This window comes from Babylonia areolata, chromosome 4, assembly GCF_041734735.1.
Source record: "Babylonia areolata isolate BAREFJ2019XMU chromosome 4, ASM4173473v1, whole genome shotgun sequence".
Lineage (NCBI taxonomy): Eukaryota > Metazoa > Mollusca > Gastropoda > Neogastropoda > Buccinidae > Babylonia > Babylonia areolata.
In genome coordinates, this window is record NC_134879.1 from 11,470,000 (window position 1) to 11,492,278 (window position 22,279).

A 22,279-nucleotide genomic window follows, 5' to 3' on the forward strand; every position below is an offset into this window, starting at 1 on the left:
CATATCAGGTGAAACACTGTTGGAAGGGGCAGGGAGGAGGGAGATGATGATAATGGCTTCTAATGTATGAGGATGAGAATATATCTTAAGGTGTTCTGGACTCGGGCCATTTTAGAGGTTTTATCAATCTTTTCGCCCAATTTCTTTCTGCTCATATGTCAGTCTACGGAGATATGGAAGAGGAAATTCTCCTTTTCTTTCTGGACCTTTTTTGTGATTGTCTTTGACCCACACACAGTCCGCACGCACGCACGCACACACACACACACACACACACACACACTCTGAACAGAACAAAATTCTAACAAGAATGGGAACTTGCAAAAATAGGACATTGTGACCTGTTTTTATTTCAGATATTCAGAACTGTAGTCAATAGTATAGAAGTAGTAACCGATTTGTACATCTTGTTTTTTTGTCTTCACTATAAATATATACAATATTATCTACAATAGTGACATCACAGACATAGAGAAGAAGCTGCAAAATGATTGAAACGTGATGATGGTCTGATTTCCATGGTGTCTAATGATGAATGCAATGACAGTGAAAACAATGAACACATGAGAGCAATTCTTCCAATGATCTAGAACAGGAACAATGAGTGGACGGGTGAAAAGGGGTGATGCAAGAGAAATCATTTTTTTAATTACATGATGAGCAAAAACACAACATGTCAAACGGAACAGGAACAGGCGGTAAGGACAATAATATATTACAATGAACCATCTTTTTTTTTCTTTTTTTTTTTTTTTTTAACAGAAAACTTACTTTTTGGACTAACACTCACGAGAAAAAGGAACAAGCCAGTTCCACGTACTTTCAGCTCTGTGTTCTCTCTACTAAGAAGACTACAGTAGTTTGTTTTGGCGACAAGATGGTCAGCAGGAGAGGTGAGAGACAGGAAAAAAGTGTAGCAGTCAAAATGGAATGAGAACATACAGTCCTGTGGTGGGTAAACAAGCTTTAAACACTTCATAATATAACAAATTCCATTTTAGTTTATTTTTTTTTCTTTCTCTTCAAAGTTCTATAAAGCTACCTGTCACCGAGGCCAAGACCATAAGATCTTGGTTTCTGATGGTTAGGTATGTTTTTGTTCAGTGATGCAAATTTTTCCTCCAACCAGTGGAGGGTACAACCTGCATTTTGCATGCACAGCGTTTTTCAACAGTATGTATAAACAACAAATTTATCTCTTGTGCAACTTTCTGCACAGTTTCATAACCCATTCAGTATAAATATAACACCTTTTGCATCTTCAGAAGAAAAAAAAATTCTTATTTTCCATAACGAAACATGGTCATGCATTCAACAATTCATTAAAACAAACATAACAAAACATATAATACAACAATTTCGTGGCAATTTTTCAAATCTATTTCAACAACCTTCTCCGTTCAATAGGAAAACAATCAAAACTGCTTAACAAGCAGGAAACAAGCTTATCAAAACGTGCAAAAAACAAACAAACTACCTTTAAAAAAATCATCACACAAACAATTAGCAATAAAACTAGATAGCGTTTCCCACCCACCCATCTGACTAATTATCCAGAATGAGTGATGGAGACAAAGACACCTAGACAAATGTTTAGCGTGGAGAGAGAGACATGCTTGGTGTGGAAAGAGTAATGTCCATCAAAATTGACATTGATCAACGAGATGTTATGCTGCCATTTCGAATCTATGTGCGCAAGTCAACCTATAGGATTCCAGCGTGAATCATGGCAGATGAAGACAAAGAATTGATGTATCCAGGTCAAATAGGTCAACAACATGTGGTTGAAACTTGTATTATAAAGAAACTGATCAGCTGATTTCTCTTACAAGTAATAAATAAAGTAAATCAATAAATTATGGTTGTTTCGGAATGTGAAATTTCAAGGTGGTATAGAAAACATTTGTCCGTCTCAGTCATTTTACTGTAGAGAAACAAAAGTAAAACGGTATATTGAATACAATAAAGGAATTACCCTTTGGAAAAAAAATCAAAACTCATGCAAACAAATCGTTCTGCTAGATGCTCACTACAATTAGGGCTGTACTTAAACATGAAGTGATGTGGGGACATTTAGCAAGCTAAACAAAACTTCTGTCATTGGCAGTGCTCAAATCCTTCAACAATTGCAAAATTTCATAATATTAAATAAAAAAAGGTACAAATCAGAATCCATACATTTACTTTGTGCAGTATAAATCCATATACAATTTTTTTTTCTTTTTGTATAGATATGCCCTCCTTGTTTTTGAATGGTTTCATAAAAGTCCACATCAACACTCTCCGTAAACTTGAGGACTGACATTCAAACCAAAGACCTTGGACACGTTTCTGACTGACTTCTAATCATCCAATCCCAATCCATGCTGCTTGGGCGTCGGACCACCAAACTGCTTTGCAGGTCACTCATGATTAAGTAACTGGACAAAAAAAAAGTCTCTGAATACTATCTTCCAACTCCACCGTCCTCTTCCCCACACAGTTGCAGGTCAACGTCAACAACATGAAACCAGTTCCTCTGTGTGGTCTAGAAACGAAAACACAGTAACTCGCAGTGCTGCCCAGAAAGGGGGCACAAACAAAGAAAACCCTAAGCAAATCGTGAAGCACAATCTCATATACACACAAATCAATCGCTCCAGAAAAGACAACAACTTCCATGCCAATACATTCTTGGCAGCCGCTGGCCGTTCTTGGGCACCAACATGCAAGGGGCAGCATCAAACATTTAAACCAAAGGCACTTGTATCCCATTCATTTGCACTTTCTCAACATTTGCTCCCAATTCCCAGGTTAGATCACGTACGAAATTCACCCTTTCTTAACGGTTCTTGTCTATAATGATAAAGACTATGTTGGGTTTTTTTCTTTTCACAATATAACCCTCTCTTTTCATGAATTGCACAAAAAAGACATCCATAGGATTGAACTAGCAGGCTATACTCTTGGGTCATTCAAGTCTCTGGACAAAACAAAACAATGCCACATCGAATAGCACAACAACAGTAGTAGTCGTAGTAGTGTGATCGTGAAGGTTTCAGAGCAGCTGCAACAACACCACCACCACTCGCCAACAATTTGCTTTCCAGACTTGACGATGATGACGAAGTTCAAAAGATGAAAAAACACAAAACAAGATGCCTTGCCTCCAATCTGTCCAGCAGTTCAATACCTTTCCCTCCCCTTGTCTGTCTGTCTGTCTCTTTCTCACACATGTACACAGCGAAGGAAAGAAAGTCCCACATGATGTGTTGTCGCTATACTTCAGTGGCCAGGTAATCCTCTGTGTAGTGTGTGTGTCGTGGGTGTGCCGGCTCCAGGTACACAGACCTGCGCACATTGTCTCTCTCTGCCACAGGGTCCATGTTGGGCTTGACGATAATGGAAATGTCCCCCGAGTGCCGGTGATATGTACTGCAACACACACACATAAAGCACAGCACACATTAGTTAAGCATGTTCATATAGTGCTACGTCTTTTCTTTTTTCTTTTTTTGTTTTGTTTTTGTTTTAGTAAGTCCTTGATCTGACAGTTACCTCTAAAGCTAGGCACTTCATTAATTGATCAATATAGAGCTCTTTTATATTTTTTTCATAGTTTTTTTTAAAGTTGAATTTGTTTGAAATGGGATGAAATGGTGTCACTGCAAACTCCCTTTCTCTCACAGGTGAGTCAGGGACAAAGTCTGGACAGACTGCAGATAATAAAAGTCTGGAACAAGCTATCAGAATATGCACTGTGGAACATGTAACTGGTACCATCACATTCCTGTGCTGTCATCTGTTCCATTCCTATACTGCATGTTCACAGACTCTCCACTTCACTCTTGATTTGATATCAATTTATAGCCGTTCTTACAAATTGGTCCATTCTGACCCTTTCATAAAGGAACTTCTAAAGTGATAGGCATGGAAATGCTTTACACTGACTTGAGAGGCAGTGAAAACAAAACCTGTAATTATCTGTAAGAAAATATTTGTCGTTTTTTTTTCAATCAAACAATGAATGGTATCAAAAAAGTACATACTTCTGTGTATCTGTATGGATTAAAATAATATCCTGACACTGCCGTTATACTCAGCTTTGCTACAAAAGAATCAGACCCCTGCCAGAGTCTGCACAAGTGGATCAAAGTATCACAAACAATGACTGGGACCTAGTCTAGCAGAAGTATCATCCCAGTTCTAACTTCCAAATCTTTTGGAAAGAGATGGGTCGTGGTTTCTACTTAAAATACACTTTCCCTATCTTACACCATTATCAAATGCTTCAGAATTATTTTTATGTTCCATGATTTAAAAAACCCAAAAGAGAACAGTGGGCTGGACTGTACTGAGTCACCCAGCTACTGGTAAACCACTGTGATGACCTCCCACAAGTATCTAACTTGGAAAGGTGCACTGTATCTTTGGTTACTTATGTAAGTTTTCTTCAAACAACAGCTTTCTATTTGTGAACACTTTTACATGAAGACAAATGCTGTCAAAGTTACACAAACTGCATGATAAAAAGCATACTTCTAACAACACTGACTATCATAAACATTTCCAAGTGTCCACTCCTGACACTCATGCACTCTTTCTCTCCTTACACGACACACACAAATACACATGCTCTCTCTCTCTCTCTCTCTCTCTGTGTCTCTCAAACCTCTGGACACGGGAATGGTACACACCTGATATCCACTTTGGTGTCTTCTGACAAAGCGTCCACATCTAACCTCCGGATGGGTTTTTCATAGTCATACACACGACTGTCTCTGTGCGAGAGGAGGGAGGGGGCCGAGGTGGGGGAGGGGGTGGGGTATGCAGGCTCGTGCATCAGCGAGTCCCTGATAAAGTTTTTGCTGGCGTTCTTGTCGCGCGACGCCCGGTGCTGCTGCGCGTTGAGGCGGTTAATGTCCTGCTGCTCCTCGTTGGAGATCTTCACAGTGGACGTGGAGGCCATCACCGCGGCGGCGTGGGCGGGGGGGTAGGAGGGGGTGGTGAAGATGGCCGAGGGGCTGCCCCCCTCCATCTTGCCTTCACCTTTCCCCCCTGCCGCCACCCCCGCTCCCCCGCTCAGGCTGCCGCTGCCGCTTAAACCACCACCACCACCACCGCCACCGACAGCCACCACTTCCTCCTCCAGACACTTGGCGTCCTTGTCCAGAACCTTGCCGCTGCGCTCCCCGCGGTTGTTCATGTTGTTGATGTAGTTCTGGTGGCGCTCCTTCTCCATGCCGTCCTGCTGGCCCAGGTGACGGCGCTTGCGGCAGAGGAGGATGACGACAATGACGATGATGAGGAGGATGGGCAGGCCGGCCCCCAGGCACACCACCACCAGCAGCTCCGGGGTGCTCAGCCCGTCCTCCTGCCCGCCGCCATGCCGGCTGGCGTTGCCCACAGAGTGCAGCGGGTCCTCCGTGGTGGGGGACACCGCTCCCTCCCCCTCCCCCACCGTGCCCCCTCCTCCTCCCCCCTGACCCGTGCCGTCCGCCGGGGCGGGGGGCACCTTGGTGCCGGTGGAGGTGGTGGGGGAGGTGGGGGGAGGGGCCGGGGTGGTACTCATGCCCTCGTACAGGTGGCAGTCCTTGCCCCAGAACCCCTCGGGACACTCGCACTCGTAGTCGTCAATGCGGTCCCGGCAGACCCCGCCGTGCTGGCAGGGCTGGTTGAAGCAGTTGTCCACGTTGACGCTGCAGTCCTTCCCGGTCCAGCCCGGCTGGCACTCGCACAGGAAGTCGTTGACCATGTCCGTGCAGCGGCCCCCGTTGGCGCAGGGCCGCATCTCGCAGTCGTCCACATTGATCTGGCAGGTGTTGCCCACGAAGCCCGCCACGCAGCGGCACTCGAAGTCATTGACCAGGTCGATGCACACGCCGTCATTGAGGCAGGGCTGGTGGGCGCAGTAGTCGTGGCCGTCGTCCTCACAGGTGGGGCCCTCAAATCCCTTGGGGCAGATGCACTCCCCGTTCACACAGTGACCTCCTGTAACAACATACACACACATGCACTGTCAGTGCTCTATCCGAAGAGGCTCGCTCCTGGGCGAGAAGGTTCTTTCATCCTTTTGCCAACATATACACCGTGTTCTGGCGGTTCAAAACACTAGACATGGCGAGGAAGGGGTGGGTGGGGGAGAAGCAGATACAGACAAGACATGGGTTAGAAAGAAAGTGGGGGTGTAGAGGAAGAGGCGAGTGAGTGGTTGAGAGGGGTGCAGCTGGTGTGTGTGTGTGTGTGTGTGTGTGTGTGTGTGTGTGTGTAGGAGGGGGCGGGGATATTTTGCTGAGTATCCCTATCCGATGCTGCCAACACCGTTTTTCTTGTTTCTTCTATCACTTGCACCTGCTGATGATGTTTCAGCGACAAGTCGGTTTTTACCTCCCGGGTTCCCAGTTACAGGTATTGAGTGTACAGACCCGTGAAACCTTCATGCTGGCAATCCTTCCATTCCATGGTGTAAAACAATACGAATAACAGCATTTCCGCATTAAACCTGATAGCCATTAAAACGCAAATTTAACTGGAACCATGCGCAGACGCCTGTGCACCATTTATGAATGAACAGCACTAAACTGTACTGATGCAAACTGCACTGCAAGTGCATACACGATACGAAAACCACTCTTTTGCTTTGTTTAATTCCCCTCAGCCGTTTTTTTTTTTCTCTGCCAGTCTTGCCGCGGCAGTGTAACCATGCTTGACTGGTTCTCATCAATGATACACTGGTCTGCGAACTTTCCTAACCACGGAGATGGGGGTGGGGTGGGGTGGGGGGTGCTGAGACAGAGAGGAAAGCGTGGTGGGTGGGGTGCGGGGTATGGGTGGGTTGAAAAGAACGGGGATTGGGGGGGGAGGGGAGTCAAGAGTGGGGGGAAAGGGAATGGGGTCGGATGGGGATGGTGGTGGGGGTGCCCAAAACACCTGCCACGAAGATGTCTCTCACTTCCCGGCATGCCTCCAGTACAATGGCTGGCTGAACCTGACTCAGATAATTGCTCAAGCCTGACAGAGCAGTCACCCCCACCCCCCTCGTCTCATCCCACCTCATTTCAAGTCGACCTGTCCCTTTCCTTCCCCCACCCCCACACCGCCCCGATCCACCCAGCTCCCTCTCAATTTTCATTCACTGCCTGGCAATGACGCTTCAACAGTCAGTTCAGTTGCTTGCCGCTCTTTCTACCTGTTACACAGCTCACTTAGACGACACTCTCTCTCTTGGCCTGTGGTGTCGAGTGCACCGCTTGCTGGCGATCAAACTTGTGTACCGCGCCAAGTGTACTACCCCCTGCCGAACGATACACTGGCTGTTGCCAGGGGATGTGTAGGATGCAAGGTGTGAGACAATGCCCTGCCTGGCTGACACATGAGTCTTATCTTGGGTTTTCCCCCTCCTGCCTCAACCACGATGCGGGGGCTTCAAGGTACTTTGTTTTGTTGTGTGTGTGTGTGTGTGTGTTGTGTGTGTGTGTGTGTGTGTGTGTGTGTGTGTGTGTGCAATTTGCGAACTACACAGCAGTGTTGTGTGTACTTGGGAACATAACATTTTCGAGAGTCAGGTGCTGGGATGCTGGGAGTACTGAATTCTTTATAAAGACGAGGAAAAATATAACAAGACCCCGCTACGCAATACACATACACAAAACATAATGACACACAGAGAATGTTTTTGGTTTCCTTATAACTTTGCAACTTACAATGAAGTAGGTTCTAGCTCCTTTATATGTTCGTTTTCGGTCACACACACACACACACACACTTCTTGACAAGCTAGGCACGCCAGCTAACAAGACAAGCGGCCTGCCTTTCATCCCCCCTCTCCCCAACCAGCCCCTCCCCAACACTGACCGTTCTTGCAGGTGTCCTTCTTGCAGCCCCCAGTCTCCTCCTGGCAGTGGAAGCCGCCGTAGCCCTGGGCACACAGGCACTGGTAGGAGCCCTCGTGCTCCACACACGTGCCGCCGTTGTAGCAGGTCTCGGGGCGGCAGTAGTCCGCCTGCTGCTCGCACTGCTCCCCGAAGAACCCCTGGGGACAGCTGCACGTGTAGCCCTCCTCCCCGCTCTGCAACACAGGCACACACACACACAGTCAGGAGGGACTCAGTCCAGGACTCGCCCTTCCCCCATCCACCTACACAAACCTTCACTGAACCTCCTGCTTTCTTCTTCGTGGGCTGCAACTCCCATGTTAACTCGTATGTACGTGAGTGGGCTTTTGTAAACGTGTATGGCCGTTTTTTACCCCGCCATGTACGCAGCCATACTCCGTTTTCGGGGGTGTGCATGCTGGGTATGTTCTTATTTCCATAACTCACCGAACTCTGATATGGGTTACAGGATCTTTAACGTGCGTATTTGATCTTTTGCTTGCGTATACACACGAAGTGGGTTCAGGCACAAGCAGGTCTGCACATATGTTGACCAGGGAGATCGGAAAAATCTCCACCATTTACTCCACCAGGCACCGTGACCGTGATTCGAACCTGGGACACTCATTTAAAGTCCCAACGCTTTAACCACTCGGCTGTTGCGCGCGTCTTCTCCGAAGCAAAGACCGAGGCCAGGTCTGAATAACCTGACCTTTCAGGTCGTCAGCCAACAGGTCGTTAAACTCGACTTTTACTGGGCGGAAAAATCAAATCCAAAACTTGCACGCATGCGCAGCATACATTTCACACACTACCAGGTCACAAACACACACACACTCCAACCCCCCTCTCTCTCTCTCACTCACTTTCACGCCCAAACCATCACACTACAGACCTGTATCAGGTGTTACCTGAAGCTGTCGCGCTCTTTCCACCCTACCTCCCTCCCCCCCTCCCTGCATCCACCCATGTAACCGCTTCGTAAACAAACGGCGACATGATTTATAGCTCGTTGTTACTGCTCTCCTAGGAACTCTCCCCCAACCTCTTCCGCATCTTTCTACCAAGCTTGTTGAATGTCAGTAATACAACGAAGGTAAAACACAGCGAAATGCTCGTTTTTTTTCACGTCTAAAATCAGTCAATACATGTCAACAGATCATAAATAACCAAACACTGGACTGGGTACACAGAAACCGGTAAGGAGCAAGCAGTTTTTTTTCCCCCAGAATGTACCCCCACCTCCAACCCCCGTGAGGAAGGATGGACCGTGTGAGTGTGTTGAGGTATAAGATATAAAAAAAAAAATTAAATAAATAAATAAAATCAGCATGCAAAGCCAACAAATACAACAGCTGCAGTTCGCCTGTAGTGGTTGTTCTCTCTCAGCTCAGCACAGCTGTACCCAACAACTCGCCCCGCCCAAACCTTTACTGCGGCTTTCTCACATGTGTGTGTGTGGGGAGGGGAAGGGGGGGTAGATAAAAACACAGAGCTACAGCCCCGATTGGTTAATGATCAGCCATAAAAAAAAAAAAAAAAAATCCCGCACGTGGCACTCGTGGAAGCTAGGAGCGTCATGAAATGACAATAATAACAGGAGTGGGGGGAGATGGGGGTGGCATGTCAATACCACGAAAAGGAGCAAGCAGCGATTTGGGTCGTCAAGAAGTCGCCCGTCTTTGTGTGAGAGGAGCTCTGGGGAGTGTGGACAAGAGCAAAGACCCTAGGTTATATACAGTCTTTGACAAGACAGGACAGAGACACTGTCGCTACACATCATGAGGGAAGAGATAACCCGAATGAGAAGACAAGCCGAGGCGGATCGGTCTCAGCGCTAAACTTAAAAAAAGAAAGAAGAAGAAGAAGAAGAAAAAAAAAAAGAAGTGAGTGAGAAAAATTGGAACGCACACACTAAAAGCAGTGGTGGCGCACACACACACACACTCAAGGTGTCTACCGAAGCCTATCGAGCAAAGTGGTTTTTCCACACACGCTCAAGTGTTTGCTCAAGAGTGCCGAGCGCAGGAATCGATTGCACGGGCAGCCAGCCAATGCAGCGCCACACGTGGACACCCATTGATTGACCCACTTAGTAGTGCTGCCGCTTGTGGCGGCCACAACTGTGACAGACCACAACAACCGGAGAGGTCTCTTGTACCATCGTGTTGCGTGCAAACAACAACGAGCGGGCTCTCGCTCACCCTTTGTCGCTACTGGTAGAAGTGGCATCAATGAGTTCGGACAAGTCCACAGAATTGAATGAACAGTTTTTGTACGAGACAGAAAAGGGTCATTATCAGTACGAGTAGTTTTGTATAAAAGAGTAGTTAATTCGATGTTCACCTGGATCTAAAACTCTAGTTTCTTTTGACAAGTCAAACAAAAAACATTCACGAAACACAGATAGGCCCTTGAGATATATAGCCTTAAAAAAGAAAAAAAAGAAAAAAGTACGTGGAGTAACAGTAAACTTCTACAGAGCTGTCCTCTGATCTCTCCATGATAAATGCAAAACCTGCTGTGTGTTCCCGCTTCACTTCATGTTTCATCTAGATGCAGGTGGAAGCAATGGGTTTTCAGGTTTGGGAATTTGTTTTAGAAAAAAAACCATCAAACACACAAAAACAAGAAACAAACGAGAGAAAAAAAACAACAAAAACAACAACAAACACAACAGATATCCATCTCTTTTTCCGAACACATCTCAACTCTTCCCATTAACCTCAATATCCGCCATACTCTTTCTCTCGCCTTCACCCCATTTCCCCTGAACTTTTAATCCACCATCCCTCTCCACCCATCCCACCCCGTCCAGCAGCCTCTCTCTCTTACCCAATCATTCGTCCCCCACCCCGATCATTACCCCAAAGTGGTGGTGGTGGTGTGTGTGTACGTCCCTCCTACCCCTCTTACACAATCATCCCCACCCCCAAGCTCTGAGTGGTGGTGTGTATATATACCCCCCCACCCCCATCTCTCTCTCTCCCCCCCCCACCCCCATACCTGGCAGGTGGCGCCATGCTGGCAGGGCTGGTTCTGGCAGTGGTCCACCACCACCTCACAGTTGGTGCCGTTGTAGCCGGGCCGGCAGTTGCACGTGTAGCTGCCCCGGCCCGTGTTGGTGCACGTGCCGCCGTTCTTGCAGGGCGTGTGATGCGTGCAGAAGTTCAAATCTGCGGAGAAATGGAGAACAAAGTTCTGACATCGTGGCAAAAAAAGAAGAAAGAAGATAATTCAATATATACGATTAGTTTGGGGTTTTTTTGTGTGCTATGATACAGTGACTAAGAAACCCTTGCCCAGTGTCTTCGTTTTCCGTCAGGGAAGAGAAAGAAGCGTCTTCATGTAAAACAAACACATCAGGGCTTGGGTTTATGATTCATTCTAATGCAGCAGATCGTGCACTGTTCACTGAGCCCTGTGTTGTGCGGCGTTCAGTATCTTAGGATTTTCTGTCGAGAGTTCTGTATGTATGTGTTATATGATATATTTTTTTTTTTTTGTTAGTGCGCAGCCTTCAAGGTATACGCACACAACGTGCAGAGAAGGCTTTAAATAGAAGAAATAACAAGCGACAAAACTGTACCTCGGTTGACAACACGGCACAGCTTTGTTTTTAGATCACACTTCCAGCGTGAAATGGGGACGGGGGAGTGTATGAAATAGAAAACGTCTTTTGAATTTTTTAAAATGTTCATAATATAACCAAACAAGCTAGCAGCACAAGGCGAAAGTTCACAAGTAGTACCAACAACCCCTTCCTTCTCAGAGGTAGGTTTTGTGGCTGCTACCCCCTGCCCTTGTCCAGATTAAGTTCACATTGAACAGCTGTGGTGACAGACGGGGTGACAAGGTGGTATTGGCAAGGCGGTACAGACCACGTAACAGGGCGAAAATACGTGGAAGGACTGACAACAAATGATTATACCCAACGGCTTTCAACTCGAATGAACCATACAAATTAGTTAAAAAAACCGCCTTTGACGCTGTTCTCACTCGCACCCCGCCCTTATGTGAGGGAAGCTGCACTGTTACGAAACTAACTAATTTGCATGCGAAAACTACCACGCAACGTGTACAGAGAGGGACAAACAGTAGTACACGTGCGATATACCAACACGTATAGGTGTGACAGCCGCAGCAGGAACAGCAGTAGTAGGTCGAAAGAGTCAGTGTGTGTGTGTGTGTGATAGGTAGGGGTGTGTGTTGTTTGCGAGGTGAGAGAGCTGGCCCATCCACTCTGTTATTGATCGGGGTGAGTGATAAATGTTGCAGAGCCCGGCTGGCGACAGCTGGCAACTTACTATACACACACCAGCACCCCAGCTACACCACACCACACCACACCTCACACCACCACCATCACCACCCAAGGTCGTAAGCCCAGCCCGCCACACACACACACACACACTGGCAACACATGTATGTATGTATGCGAGATCCGGGCATTTTGGGGCGTGAGGGTGAGGATGGGGGCATTGTAGTATGGCGATAAACTGGGCCACAACATTTCTCGGAGATTTATGAATCGTTAATCACACCACACTCGGTCTTATCGTGACATAGCTATGACCTAGGATGCGCTATCGAGGGACAGTGCTTATTATTATTATTATTATTATCATCATCATCAAGACTGTGAAAACAACTTTCCCTGTAGTGCAGATTCTTCCGATGGAAAAAGAGCCAAATCTTTATGACGTTCCTGTATGAATGACTAATGACGGACAAGCGTGCACCAAGACGACATTCCAACGTGACATTATCAGATCAGAAAAAAAGGCCATTTATTAGAATAGGCAGAAACCCTACCTGCAATGGCTCGCACGAGTGGATGAAGATGAAAGGAAGCGTGTAAGAATAGACCTGTCATGCACACAAGCTGGTCTATATTATATGCGCTTGCTTTCATGATACGATGAAGACAGCATGTGTTGCGAGCCTGTGTGTGTGTGTGTGTGTGTGTGTGTGTGTGTGTGTGTGTGAGAGAGAGAGAGAGAGGGAGAGAGAGAGAGAAGAGAGAGGGGGGGATGTAGAGGAAGAGACAAGAGTGTAGTGCTCTGTCACCCCCTTGTCCAGTGCCAGTGACCACACGAGGTGGGTCAGCCCCACTCACCCTGGTTGCAGAAGAGGCCGCCCCAGCCCTCCTCGCAGTTGCACTCCCAGTAGGGCTTGACCGTGCACGTGCCGTGCTGACACCCCGGGTAGGGGATGCACACGTTGCAGTGCTTGCCCTCCCACCCCAGTCGGCACCTGCACACAAACACACATACATATATAACAACAGTCCCTTTAGATCAGTATTCCACCACCATTCATGTTCTTGCATGCGACGGAAGTGTTCACTCGAGAAGCAGACCAGCATCACATGGGTAACGACTGGAATACAAACACAAAGACGACAAAAGGAAGATGGACGCCACAGAGAAATACAACACCCTGGATGGATGGATGGATGTGTGGGTGGGTGGAAGAATGGAATCTCACACACACACACACACACACACACACATACACCTTCAGCAGATACAGCGGAGTACTGTCGCACGTATTTGCTTTGTCCGTCCGTTGTCCCGAGCAACCGGGAGCGGCACAATGCAATTATTACTTATTTCGTGCAGTGATAATGGCAATGACTAATTACATGTATTATGTAATCACAGCACATCCACACACCACGCATGCAACAGCTCAACATGTCACAGTAGTCTCTCGTTAACGTTTCTTTCTTCGCATGCCAGTTCTGAAATGCTCAATGTTTTCATGTTTGCTGCCCGCATCGTATTGTCCATAAATATAATAATAATAATAAAGCTTTGACCATCGTGTTACAGCAAAACCACATATTGTGAAATAAAAGAAGGAAACGAAGTGGGGAAAAAAAATGTGTAAAAGATGTTTATGTATAAACGTTTCAATGTCCAATGGGGACAGACGAAATAAACTTCTTGCCTTAGCCTTGCCTTGAGTAATGAACGCCATGCGACACGATCTTCCCGACAGCCCCTGCCCCCACCACCACCACACACCTCCCCAACATGCCCGCTTCCCCCCCCCCCCCCCCAATGATCCACCACCACCACCACCACCAGCAGGAGGGCAGCCCGGGTGGACAGAGAGCCACGACCAGCCAGAACTACAGGGCCGACAGGACCGTCCTCAGAGGCCGTGCTGACACAGCTGCTGCCACTGGCCACTGTCCCCCCTTCACTGCCCTGTTTTGACAGCAGGCCTCAAAGCCGGGGGCCCCACCGTGAAAGGACTTAGACCTGCTGGTATTTTAGCCATGTGTTTGTGGGGGTGGGGTGGTGGGTGGTGGTGGTGGGGGAGTGGTGGAGGAGGGGGATCAGCGGGAAATACCCTCAATCCCCCCTCCCCACCCACCACCACCACCCTGACACACCCTCCCTCCCACAAAGTAACGGAGCGGCCAGTACTAATCGGATACTATTCTGCAGATCAGCTGCCAACGAGTTTTTATATATATTTTTTTCCTAAGAGGGAGTGGAGGGGCGGGGACGGACGGGACAATGTCGTCGTTGGGTCAGTTTAATCAGTAGCTTCATAAAAAAAAAAAAAAAAAAAAAAGAACACGAAAAACGGTTTGGGTATAGTATAATTTTAGAGAGTCGTATTATCATAATGATTACGATCATCAGACAATGTCAGGGGAGGGGGAGGGAAAAGGGAAAGGGGCTTTCTTTGTTACAACTGAACTTGGGCGAAGCCAGCAACCACCATACATATCTAAAAATAAAAAGGCGAAAGAAAGATCGTATAGACTTTTTGCGATGAGTCATTCCCTGCCCGGCCTAGAGGTCTACAACATATTTCGTTCGACACACCACACCGTTGCCCACTTGTAAAGGCAAGGTACAAACAGAGTAACCGCTAAGCACCGCCACACACACCGGAACAACAGAGAGAGAAAGAGAAAGAAAGAGAGAGAGAGAAAGAGACGGCGCCAGTCATCCCACCAGCTTAAAAAACATACACCAGTCTGAACAAGAAAACAGAAAGAAAAAAAAAAAAAGAACAAACATATAGCGAGGGATGAGATGCAGCAAACTTTGCACAGCCTATCATGACACAGGTAGTAACCAACCTCAACAACAACATGCAAAAACGTACGTCTGCCGCCACCCCCCACAGCCCCCCACCCCCCTTCTCTTTCTCGTTGTCTTACTTCCTTCCCCCAGCATCTTATCTCCTGCTTCCGATGATGCTCTGTGATAGCTGGCATTTTCCACCGTGGTACTTAACTCCCCGAAGGAATGCCAGACCCTTACCCACCCCGCCAAGACTAACAGATAAGGCATAGGCGAGACGAATGGCAGTGGTAGTAGGTGGAAGAGGGGTAGACAGAGACAGAGAGAGACAGACAGACACACACACACACAAAGAATACAACAGAGAGAGAGAGAGAGAGAGAGGGGGGGGGGGCAGGAGAGAGAAAGAGGAGAAAGAGAGACAGACACACACAAAGAATACAACACAGAGAGAGAGAGAGAGAGAGAGAGAGAGAGAGAGAGAGAGAGATGGAGGAGAGACAGACACACACAAAGAGAGACTGAGTGAGAGAGAGAGTGTGGGGGGTGTGGGGGTAGGGGGTGGAGGGGGGCGGGGGGGGGGGTACTGATGGCAGTACAATGACGCCACCACAGTGAGACGGGAACACAGACACGGAACAAAAGAGCATAAGCCAGAGTGCAGCAGCCTTCACAGGCAAAGTGCATTCCCCGGTGCACGGCCGGTACTCTTGTGCACGCCGTGCATTCCTCACTGCCAGGGGGATAGGGGTGAACGCCAGTTCATCGACACTGCACTGACGACCCTCCCCCCCTCCACACACACACACCCCGGGCACTCTTTAAACCCATGTCAACGAGGACACCAGACATCAAATGGAACCCAAACGTCATTGATCATGCGTTATTGTCATGAGTTGACCGTATCTCGTTTCGACAGAGGGCGGGCCAGTTCAGTTCTTACGCCGTTTTCTTGCAATACTGACCAGTGGTTGTGGTCTGTGGAGCTGATTAGAAATGGGGTGATATTCTACATCAAAAGAACAACCAGTGTCATGCGATGTTTATGTTTGTATATACACGGGGCATGCTGAAACAGCAGCTGACACATCTAATTATAGTAATGTGTTACATTCTCTCTCTCTTACTCCTCTCCCACCCCCCTCTCTCTCTCCCTCAGACACACACACACACACACACAACCGTCTATTTCAGATTCTTCCTCAGAATTCACGGAAACAGATTATAAAGAAGAAGCTTCATCCCTAACATACAGCAGACGTATTGCCACCCACGTCGGCGCGGTTCCTGATATGGCCCACAGTGGTCGGCCGGACTATAAGCAACAATGCTGGCCCTGCTCGAATCAGATTGTCCATGCAGTGCTGGCATCAATTAGCTCCCCTTCGCCCAATTAGACTGGCTAAGACCCTTCCGCTACCTGACTTGCCGGCCATCTGTCAGACCTCATCACTAGTACAGCCCCCCACAACTCGCTTCCTTCGCGCTGCCTTAGGAGGTATGGGGGCGGAGGAAGAGGGGAGTGGGGGGGGGGGGCGGTTGAGGAGGTGATGGAGGATGAGGGGTGTCATTCTTCTGCCTTTGATGTGTGCCATACTGTGCTGTACTGTGCTGTTGGTGCCAGGTACGTCAGACCCAGTAACTGACCCGTTCCCACTGTGTGGTATGTATACTGAGCGAGAGATCAAACACACGGAGGAGACAGACTGACAGAAAGACGCACGCAATGAAAGAATGTGCATAAGATAAGAACATAAGCGGGGACAAGAGAAAAAAGCGTGTAAACGTCTAAGACTGTCGACTCGAGCGTGCAATGAGAGATAAAGAGAGAGAGGGGGTGGGGGTATCATAAAGAGAGGCCACAGGAGTGCACACACACACTGGGAAGAAAGAGAAAGAACGAGAAAAAAAAAATTCAGTGGAAGGGAAGATGAATCCTTTGATCTTTAAAAAAAAAAAAAAGAAAAAAAAAAAAAAAGAAAAAAGAAGAAGAAAGAAATGGCATCAGAGAAAGTAGTGATAGAATATAGTAGCAGAGTGGAGACTGGATGTGAGGAGACAGGGTGAGGGAGGAAGGGAGGGAGGGGGGAAAGAAAGTGTGGTACCGCGGTACCCATCACATTATTCCACTGAACGGTTCAACGACTTCGCCCTCGCGTTCGGCCTTGACTCTTGTTATGGGGCAACCCAGCGTGGCTGGAACGGATGAGGGGATGCAGTGCTAGTGCGCAGGCTTCACAGTTTGCTGGAATGGTCAAAGCCTTCACACATCCATCCATACCCATCATTCACCTCGTTCATCTTCTCAGGGTTAACGTACATGGTCTTCACGTTAAAGGACAAGAATACTAACGAGAGTCTAGAGGAGAGCGAGGAAAGAGCGTCGGGCGGTGGGGGAGGTCAGAGGCAAAGAGCGGTGAGATGGTTATGGAAAACAAGACATATTTTAGGAGTGAAAAACAGAATGGTAACGAGGTCAGTCCCAACCTTGGTATATGCCCATTTGTTATCAAAATGCTCCTGTAAAGCTTGCCGCTGGGCTGGGCATGAAGACAATTGCTTTTGTTTGTATATTTCAAACACCATTCATAAGCAACACACACGTATGTCAGCAAAGGCTTTTTTTTTTTTTTTTTTTTTTTTTTAACAAAGCGGCCTTGTACTAAAAACGCACACAGCACTGCAATCAGGCTTACGGGTTTACAAGGAAGAATTGTCACGGCATCACTCCTCTTTCCGTTTTGCTCAGTGCAAAACATCGATTTCAGCGCTTTTGCCCGTTCCCTACATAATCACTCTCCTGCTCGCCTGGCGTGTTGAACATCCAGCGAGGAAGTAAGACACAGGTGGAGAGGCAGGTAAGGGCAGGTTAGGTGCTGGCACTGCCGGCACGGTGCCAGACACTGGCCCTATGAGGTGCCTAGAGCACCCCGTACCCCCATCACCACATGCTACAGGTAAGAGAGAAAAAAAGGAAACAAATATATATAAAAAAAAAAAAGAAAGAAATGAAAAAGACTGGCAAACATGACAAAAAAGGGGGGGGGGGGAGGGAAAACAAAAAAGCTGTACACAGACCGTTTCCGGATTCAGTGCCGTGCTAACCCGCTGCTATCTACGTCATCAATACTGGAGAGAGAGAGAGAGAGAGAGAGAGAGAGAGAGAGAGAGAGGAGAGAGAGAAGGGAGAGGGAAGGAGGCAGTATGTGCGGATGGAAGAAAAGACTGTGTGAGGGATGGGACGAAAGAGACAGAGGGTGATGGAGTGATAGATGGGGGAGGGGGAGATGGAGGAGGAGGAGATGGGACTCCTGCGAAGAAGAAAGTGAAGCGAATGGCTCCCTCCCTCACCCCCTCCCACCACCACAATCCTCTGCTGCTATCCATCCAAATCCAATCCCCCACCCACCCCAACCAACAGCTCGCTTCATTGCTTCACGTCTAGACACACGCACTGAACAGACCAGGTCTGGTGCGTGCTCCCCACCCACTCCCTCTCTCCCTCCCTCTCCTGCTTGCTGTATTTCCACCTCCTCAGTTCTTTATGGCTCCCATCACTCTGTGGCCGCCTCTTTTTGCTTTCTCTCTCTTTTTTTCCCCTCCACCAACTTCAAGGGTGAACCTATGACAGGCCGCGACTGAAATATGGTGATTACAAACAAACCTACACTATTCCTTAGTACTCTTGGCCTTTGCGATCACGATCAAGGTAGGAGGGGGAAACCCATTCAACTCCCCCCCCCACACACACACACATCGTGGTCGCAACGTAAAAGATGATGAAAACTGGGGGGGGGTGGGATAGGGCTGCTACATGTGTTCCGACCGAAAAGCACCGCGAGGAGCAATAGTGCAAGTCGGTGAGGCAAGGCCCGTACATGTTGAACTCGGTGAGGCAAAGCCTCTGTGAACGTCGTTCCTAAGGTATCGTGTCATCAAACGCACTGACATCATCATTATACGGCACTAAAAACAAACAAAAACCACTGAACACGTAACGTGGAAAACAAACAAACAAACAGCAAAAAACAGACACCGCGACAACGCTTGTTTATCATGTTCTTCTGCCCGTTTCTTTCTTTTCGTCCTCCCCCCCCCCCCCCCCACCACCCCCTCCCTCTTCCCTTCCTTTGTCAGGCAAACACAGGAACGAGAAAACAACAAAGGTGACGGTAACTGTCCAGCATAAGTGGCGGCCGGGGGTACAAAAGGATACCTTAGTGGACCGGATTACTGATGGGATCGAAAGGCTCGACTGTGACTAAATGGGTTGTCTAGAAGAGGAACAGGGCTCGACTGTGACTAAATGGGCTGTCTAGAAGAGGAACAGGGCTCGACTGTGACTATATGGGTTGTCTAGAAGAGGAACAGAGCTGTCTGGAAGAGGAATAACAGAACTGTCCGGAGTAAGAATATAGAGCTATCAGAAGAGAAAAAGACCTGTCAAAAGGAGAAACAAAATAATAAAGGCTGCCGAAGAGCTGACAGAGGGAAAATAAGGGCTGCCACGTGATGTACGCCCCCCCCCCCCACCCTCCAACACCCCCCGACCAGACAGAAACAAACCTCAGTGGCTCCACCCGCCTGACACAAATAAACCTCAGCTGACAGGGGGGGCGTTATCTGAGGGGGCCACTTTCAACAATCATAAGGATCGTAGTTGACTACTGTGTGTGTGTGTGTGTGTGTGTGTGTGTGTGTGTGTGTGTGTGTGTGTGTGTGTGTGTGTGTGTGTGTGTGCGCGCGCGTGTGTGTGCTCATCTTCCTTCCTCTATGCAGCGTCTATTTACCACCGAATATTAAAAAAAGGAAAGAAAGAAAATCATGATTTCAGTGCGATATATGGCGAAACCAATGTGTAAAAATACCTCAGATGTTATAAAGGGTCCGTTTAATATCAATGAACAACACGTTTTTACTTAAAAATTTCTCTCTGCCCCCACCCTCAGACAAATCTATTATTCAAATAATAAACTTCCTCCTTACCCAGCCCCCTCCTCTCCCTCCCTCCCTCCCCCCACCCCCTCTTCTCCCGGCCCCCTCAAGCTCCCAGCACGGCGCAGCTGCTTCATGGCCGCCACTCCGTCTCCTTGACATTAACAGGCTCTCTCTCCACAGAACAAGAAGACAAGGAAGCTCGCTTCTATATTCCTTGCTCTTGCCGCTGCTGCTGTGTGTGTTTATGTGCGTGCCAGCCTGCATCTCTCCCCACCAACCAGTCCAACTTCAAACTCTTGTTTTGGCCAGCACACACACACACACACACACACACACACACACAGCACCCAGTCAAACGAGCACCTCTACCAAGAAACAGCCTCTTAGTGTCCGCCTCCCCCCCTCCACCCCCCTCATTTCCAAGATTGGTGACGTGGTGTGTGTGTGTGGGGGGGGGGGGGGGGGCGGTCGGCAGGAGAGGTAGGTGAGCTGGTGTTGTGATAGGTATTTACCTCCCCCCCTCCTCCTCCCCCCCCCCCTCTCTCTCTCTCTTTCCAACAAAGACCCCCAAAGTCCTGTACGAACACCAAAGCTGTCAACGTGTCAGAAAAGAGACTTGTGGGGGGTGAGGTTGGGGTGGGAGGGACTCTTTGGCCCTCAGACAGTGTGAAGTACCGGGTGGAGGGAAAGAAAAATGAATAGAAAGAAGAAAAAAAAAGAAAAAAGAAAAAAAAAAGACGAGTGTGGTCATGTGGTCATGCAGGATTTGGCCGTTATCCCCCTCACTTCCCACACCCTTCCTCCTCCTCAAAAAAAAGAAAAAAAAAGGTGGGGATCTACCGGTGAAAAGGAAAAAGAGGTCTGGATTTGCCAAGATTATCGTATAGGAAGTAGAAAATATGCGTCTGCTGTACCGTGGGAAATATCTCGCTGACCACAGAGAGCGAGAGAGGGAGAGAAGAGAGAGAGAGAGAGAGAGAGAGAGAGAGAGAGAGAGAGAGAGAGAGAGAGAGAGAGCTAACGTCACTCTGGAATGTTTCACAAAACATGCATCGTGATACGTACACGCCCATGTGAAATACATCTGTACTCCGACACAGATCAGAGCGAGAGAGAGAGAGGGGTGGGGGGGGGGGGGGCGAGGGAGGGAGGGAGGGGGAGGGAGAGGGTGAGAGAGAGAGGGGGGGTTGCGTTTAACAAAACATGCATCGAGAGAAGCACACACACACACACGCGCGCGCGCGCGCACTCACAGAATGACGACATTTTGTTTTTTTTTTAGGTCAATCCACGTACCTGCATTCGTTGGGTTCGTCACAGAAGCCGTTATCTGGATGGCATCCCGGTAAACATATTGCTGCAACACAGGTAAACAACACACCACGTGAGCATCACGCCAGATTGTTGTCAGCGCGCTTGGCACCTAACGTACATGTGTGTGTGTGTGTGTGTGTGTGTGTGGACTGATACTCTTGTGTGTGTGATGTGGAACATGTACATGCGCATATAGTGGAATGTGAAGCGTGCAATGTTACGTACGCTTGTGTGAAAGTACATTACTCAGCATACAGTAATTTTGCTTCATGCAGATCTTCGGCAAATAATGTACGTAACATTTTCGTTTCATTAGATCACTGTTCTCATATATTTGGAAGAAAAAATCCCTTGCTCCTCCTCACATGTAAATATAAAAAATGTATAATAATGCCAGTCATGCAGAACACATGCAGTACACATGAAACAGTTGCGTTCAGAGAGAGAGAGAGAGAGAGAGAAGGGAGGCAATCTCTCAGTGTTAACTAACCACCATGCCATCAGTTCCAACTCAAAAGCCGACACTCCGGTTCGTTTGAAGTCCACCCGTCCATTGGAATCATTTACGATTCCGCCCCCCTCATCCTAAAGTCCCGGGTGGTGTCCGTCCACCCCTTTCATCCTGCACTGCTAATGGCCACCCACCCCAGCTGCCGGAACAGCGGGCAGGCAGCGCTCAAACACCTCCCTCTTCCCCCGCTCTCTCCTCCCTCACAACTCTCCAGCCTTCCCCCCCTCCGCCACATTCCCCCCCCCCCACACACACACGCATCATCCACCACAACCCCCATCACCCACACCCGTCCTGGTCAATTCTCTCCCAGAAAAGGCGCCCCCCCCCCCAACCCCCTAACACCAACACCCGAAGGACTGTTCCAGACAGCTTAATTACCAGGACTGTTTACTAATTAATCCTCCCGTGGGGCTAAACGGCGCGCGCTGCGCGATAATTGAGAAGCGGCGGCAGGACGGACTGTCCGGAGTGTGTAGCTCGCCACCGCGGCGCGTGTGAGGTGGTGTGGTGTCGGCTCGGACATTACCAGCTCGTTCTCTGCTGGTCTGGTCATTCATTCCCCTGGCAGATGCTGGGGGCTGACCGGTGAAATATGGACCCCACCTCAA

At 48.3% G+C, this 22,279-nt stretch overlaps 1 protein-coding gene across 1 annotated transcript in view; it reads right to left on the bottom strand.

The window, feature by feature from the left end:
- Nucleotides 1-318: 318 nt before the first annotated feature.
- Nucleotides 319-22,279, bottom strand: part of LOC143280860 (uncharacterized) — a 171,286-nt gene continuing 149,325 nt past the window's right edge. The window contains 6 exon segments of the mRNA XM_076585586.1: nucleotides 319-3,414; nucleotides 4,677-5,970; nucleotides 7,834-8,047; nucleotides 10,860-11,029; nucleotides 12,973-13,109; nucleotides 21,140-21,200. Of these exon segments, the coding sequence (XP_076441701.1) occupies nucleotides 3,258-3,414; nucleotides 4,677-5,970; nucleotides 7,834-8,047; nucleotides 10,860-11,029; nucleotides 12,973-13,109; nucleotides 21,140-21,200 (2,033 nt within the window). The 3' untranslated portion in view covers nucleotides 319-3,257.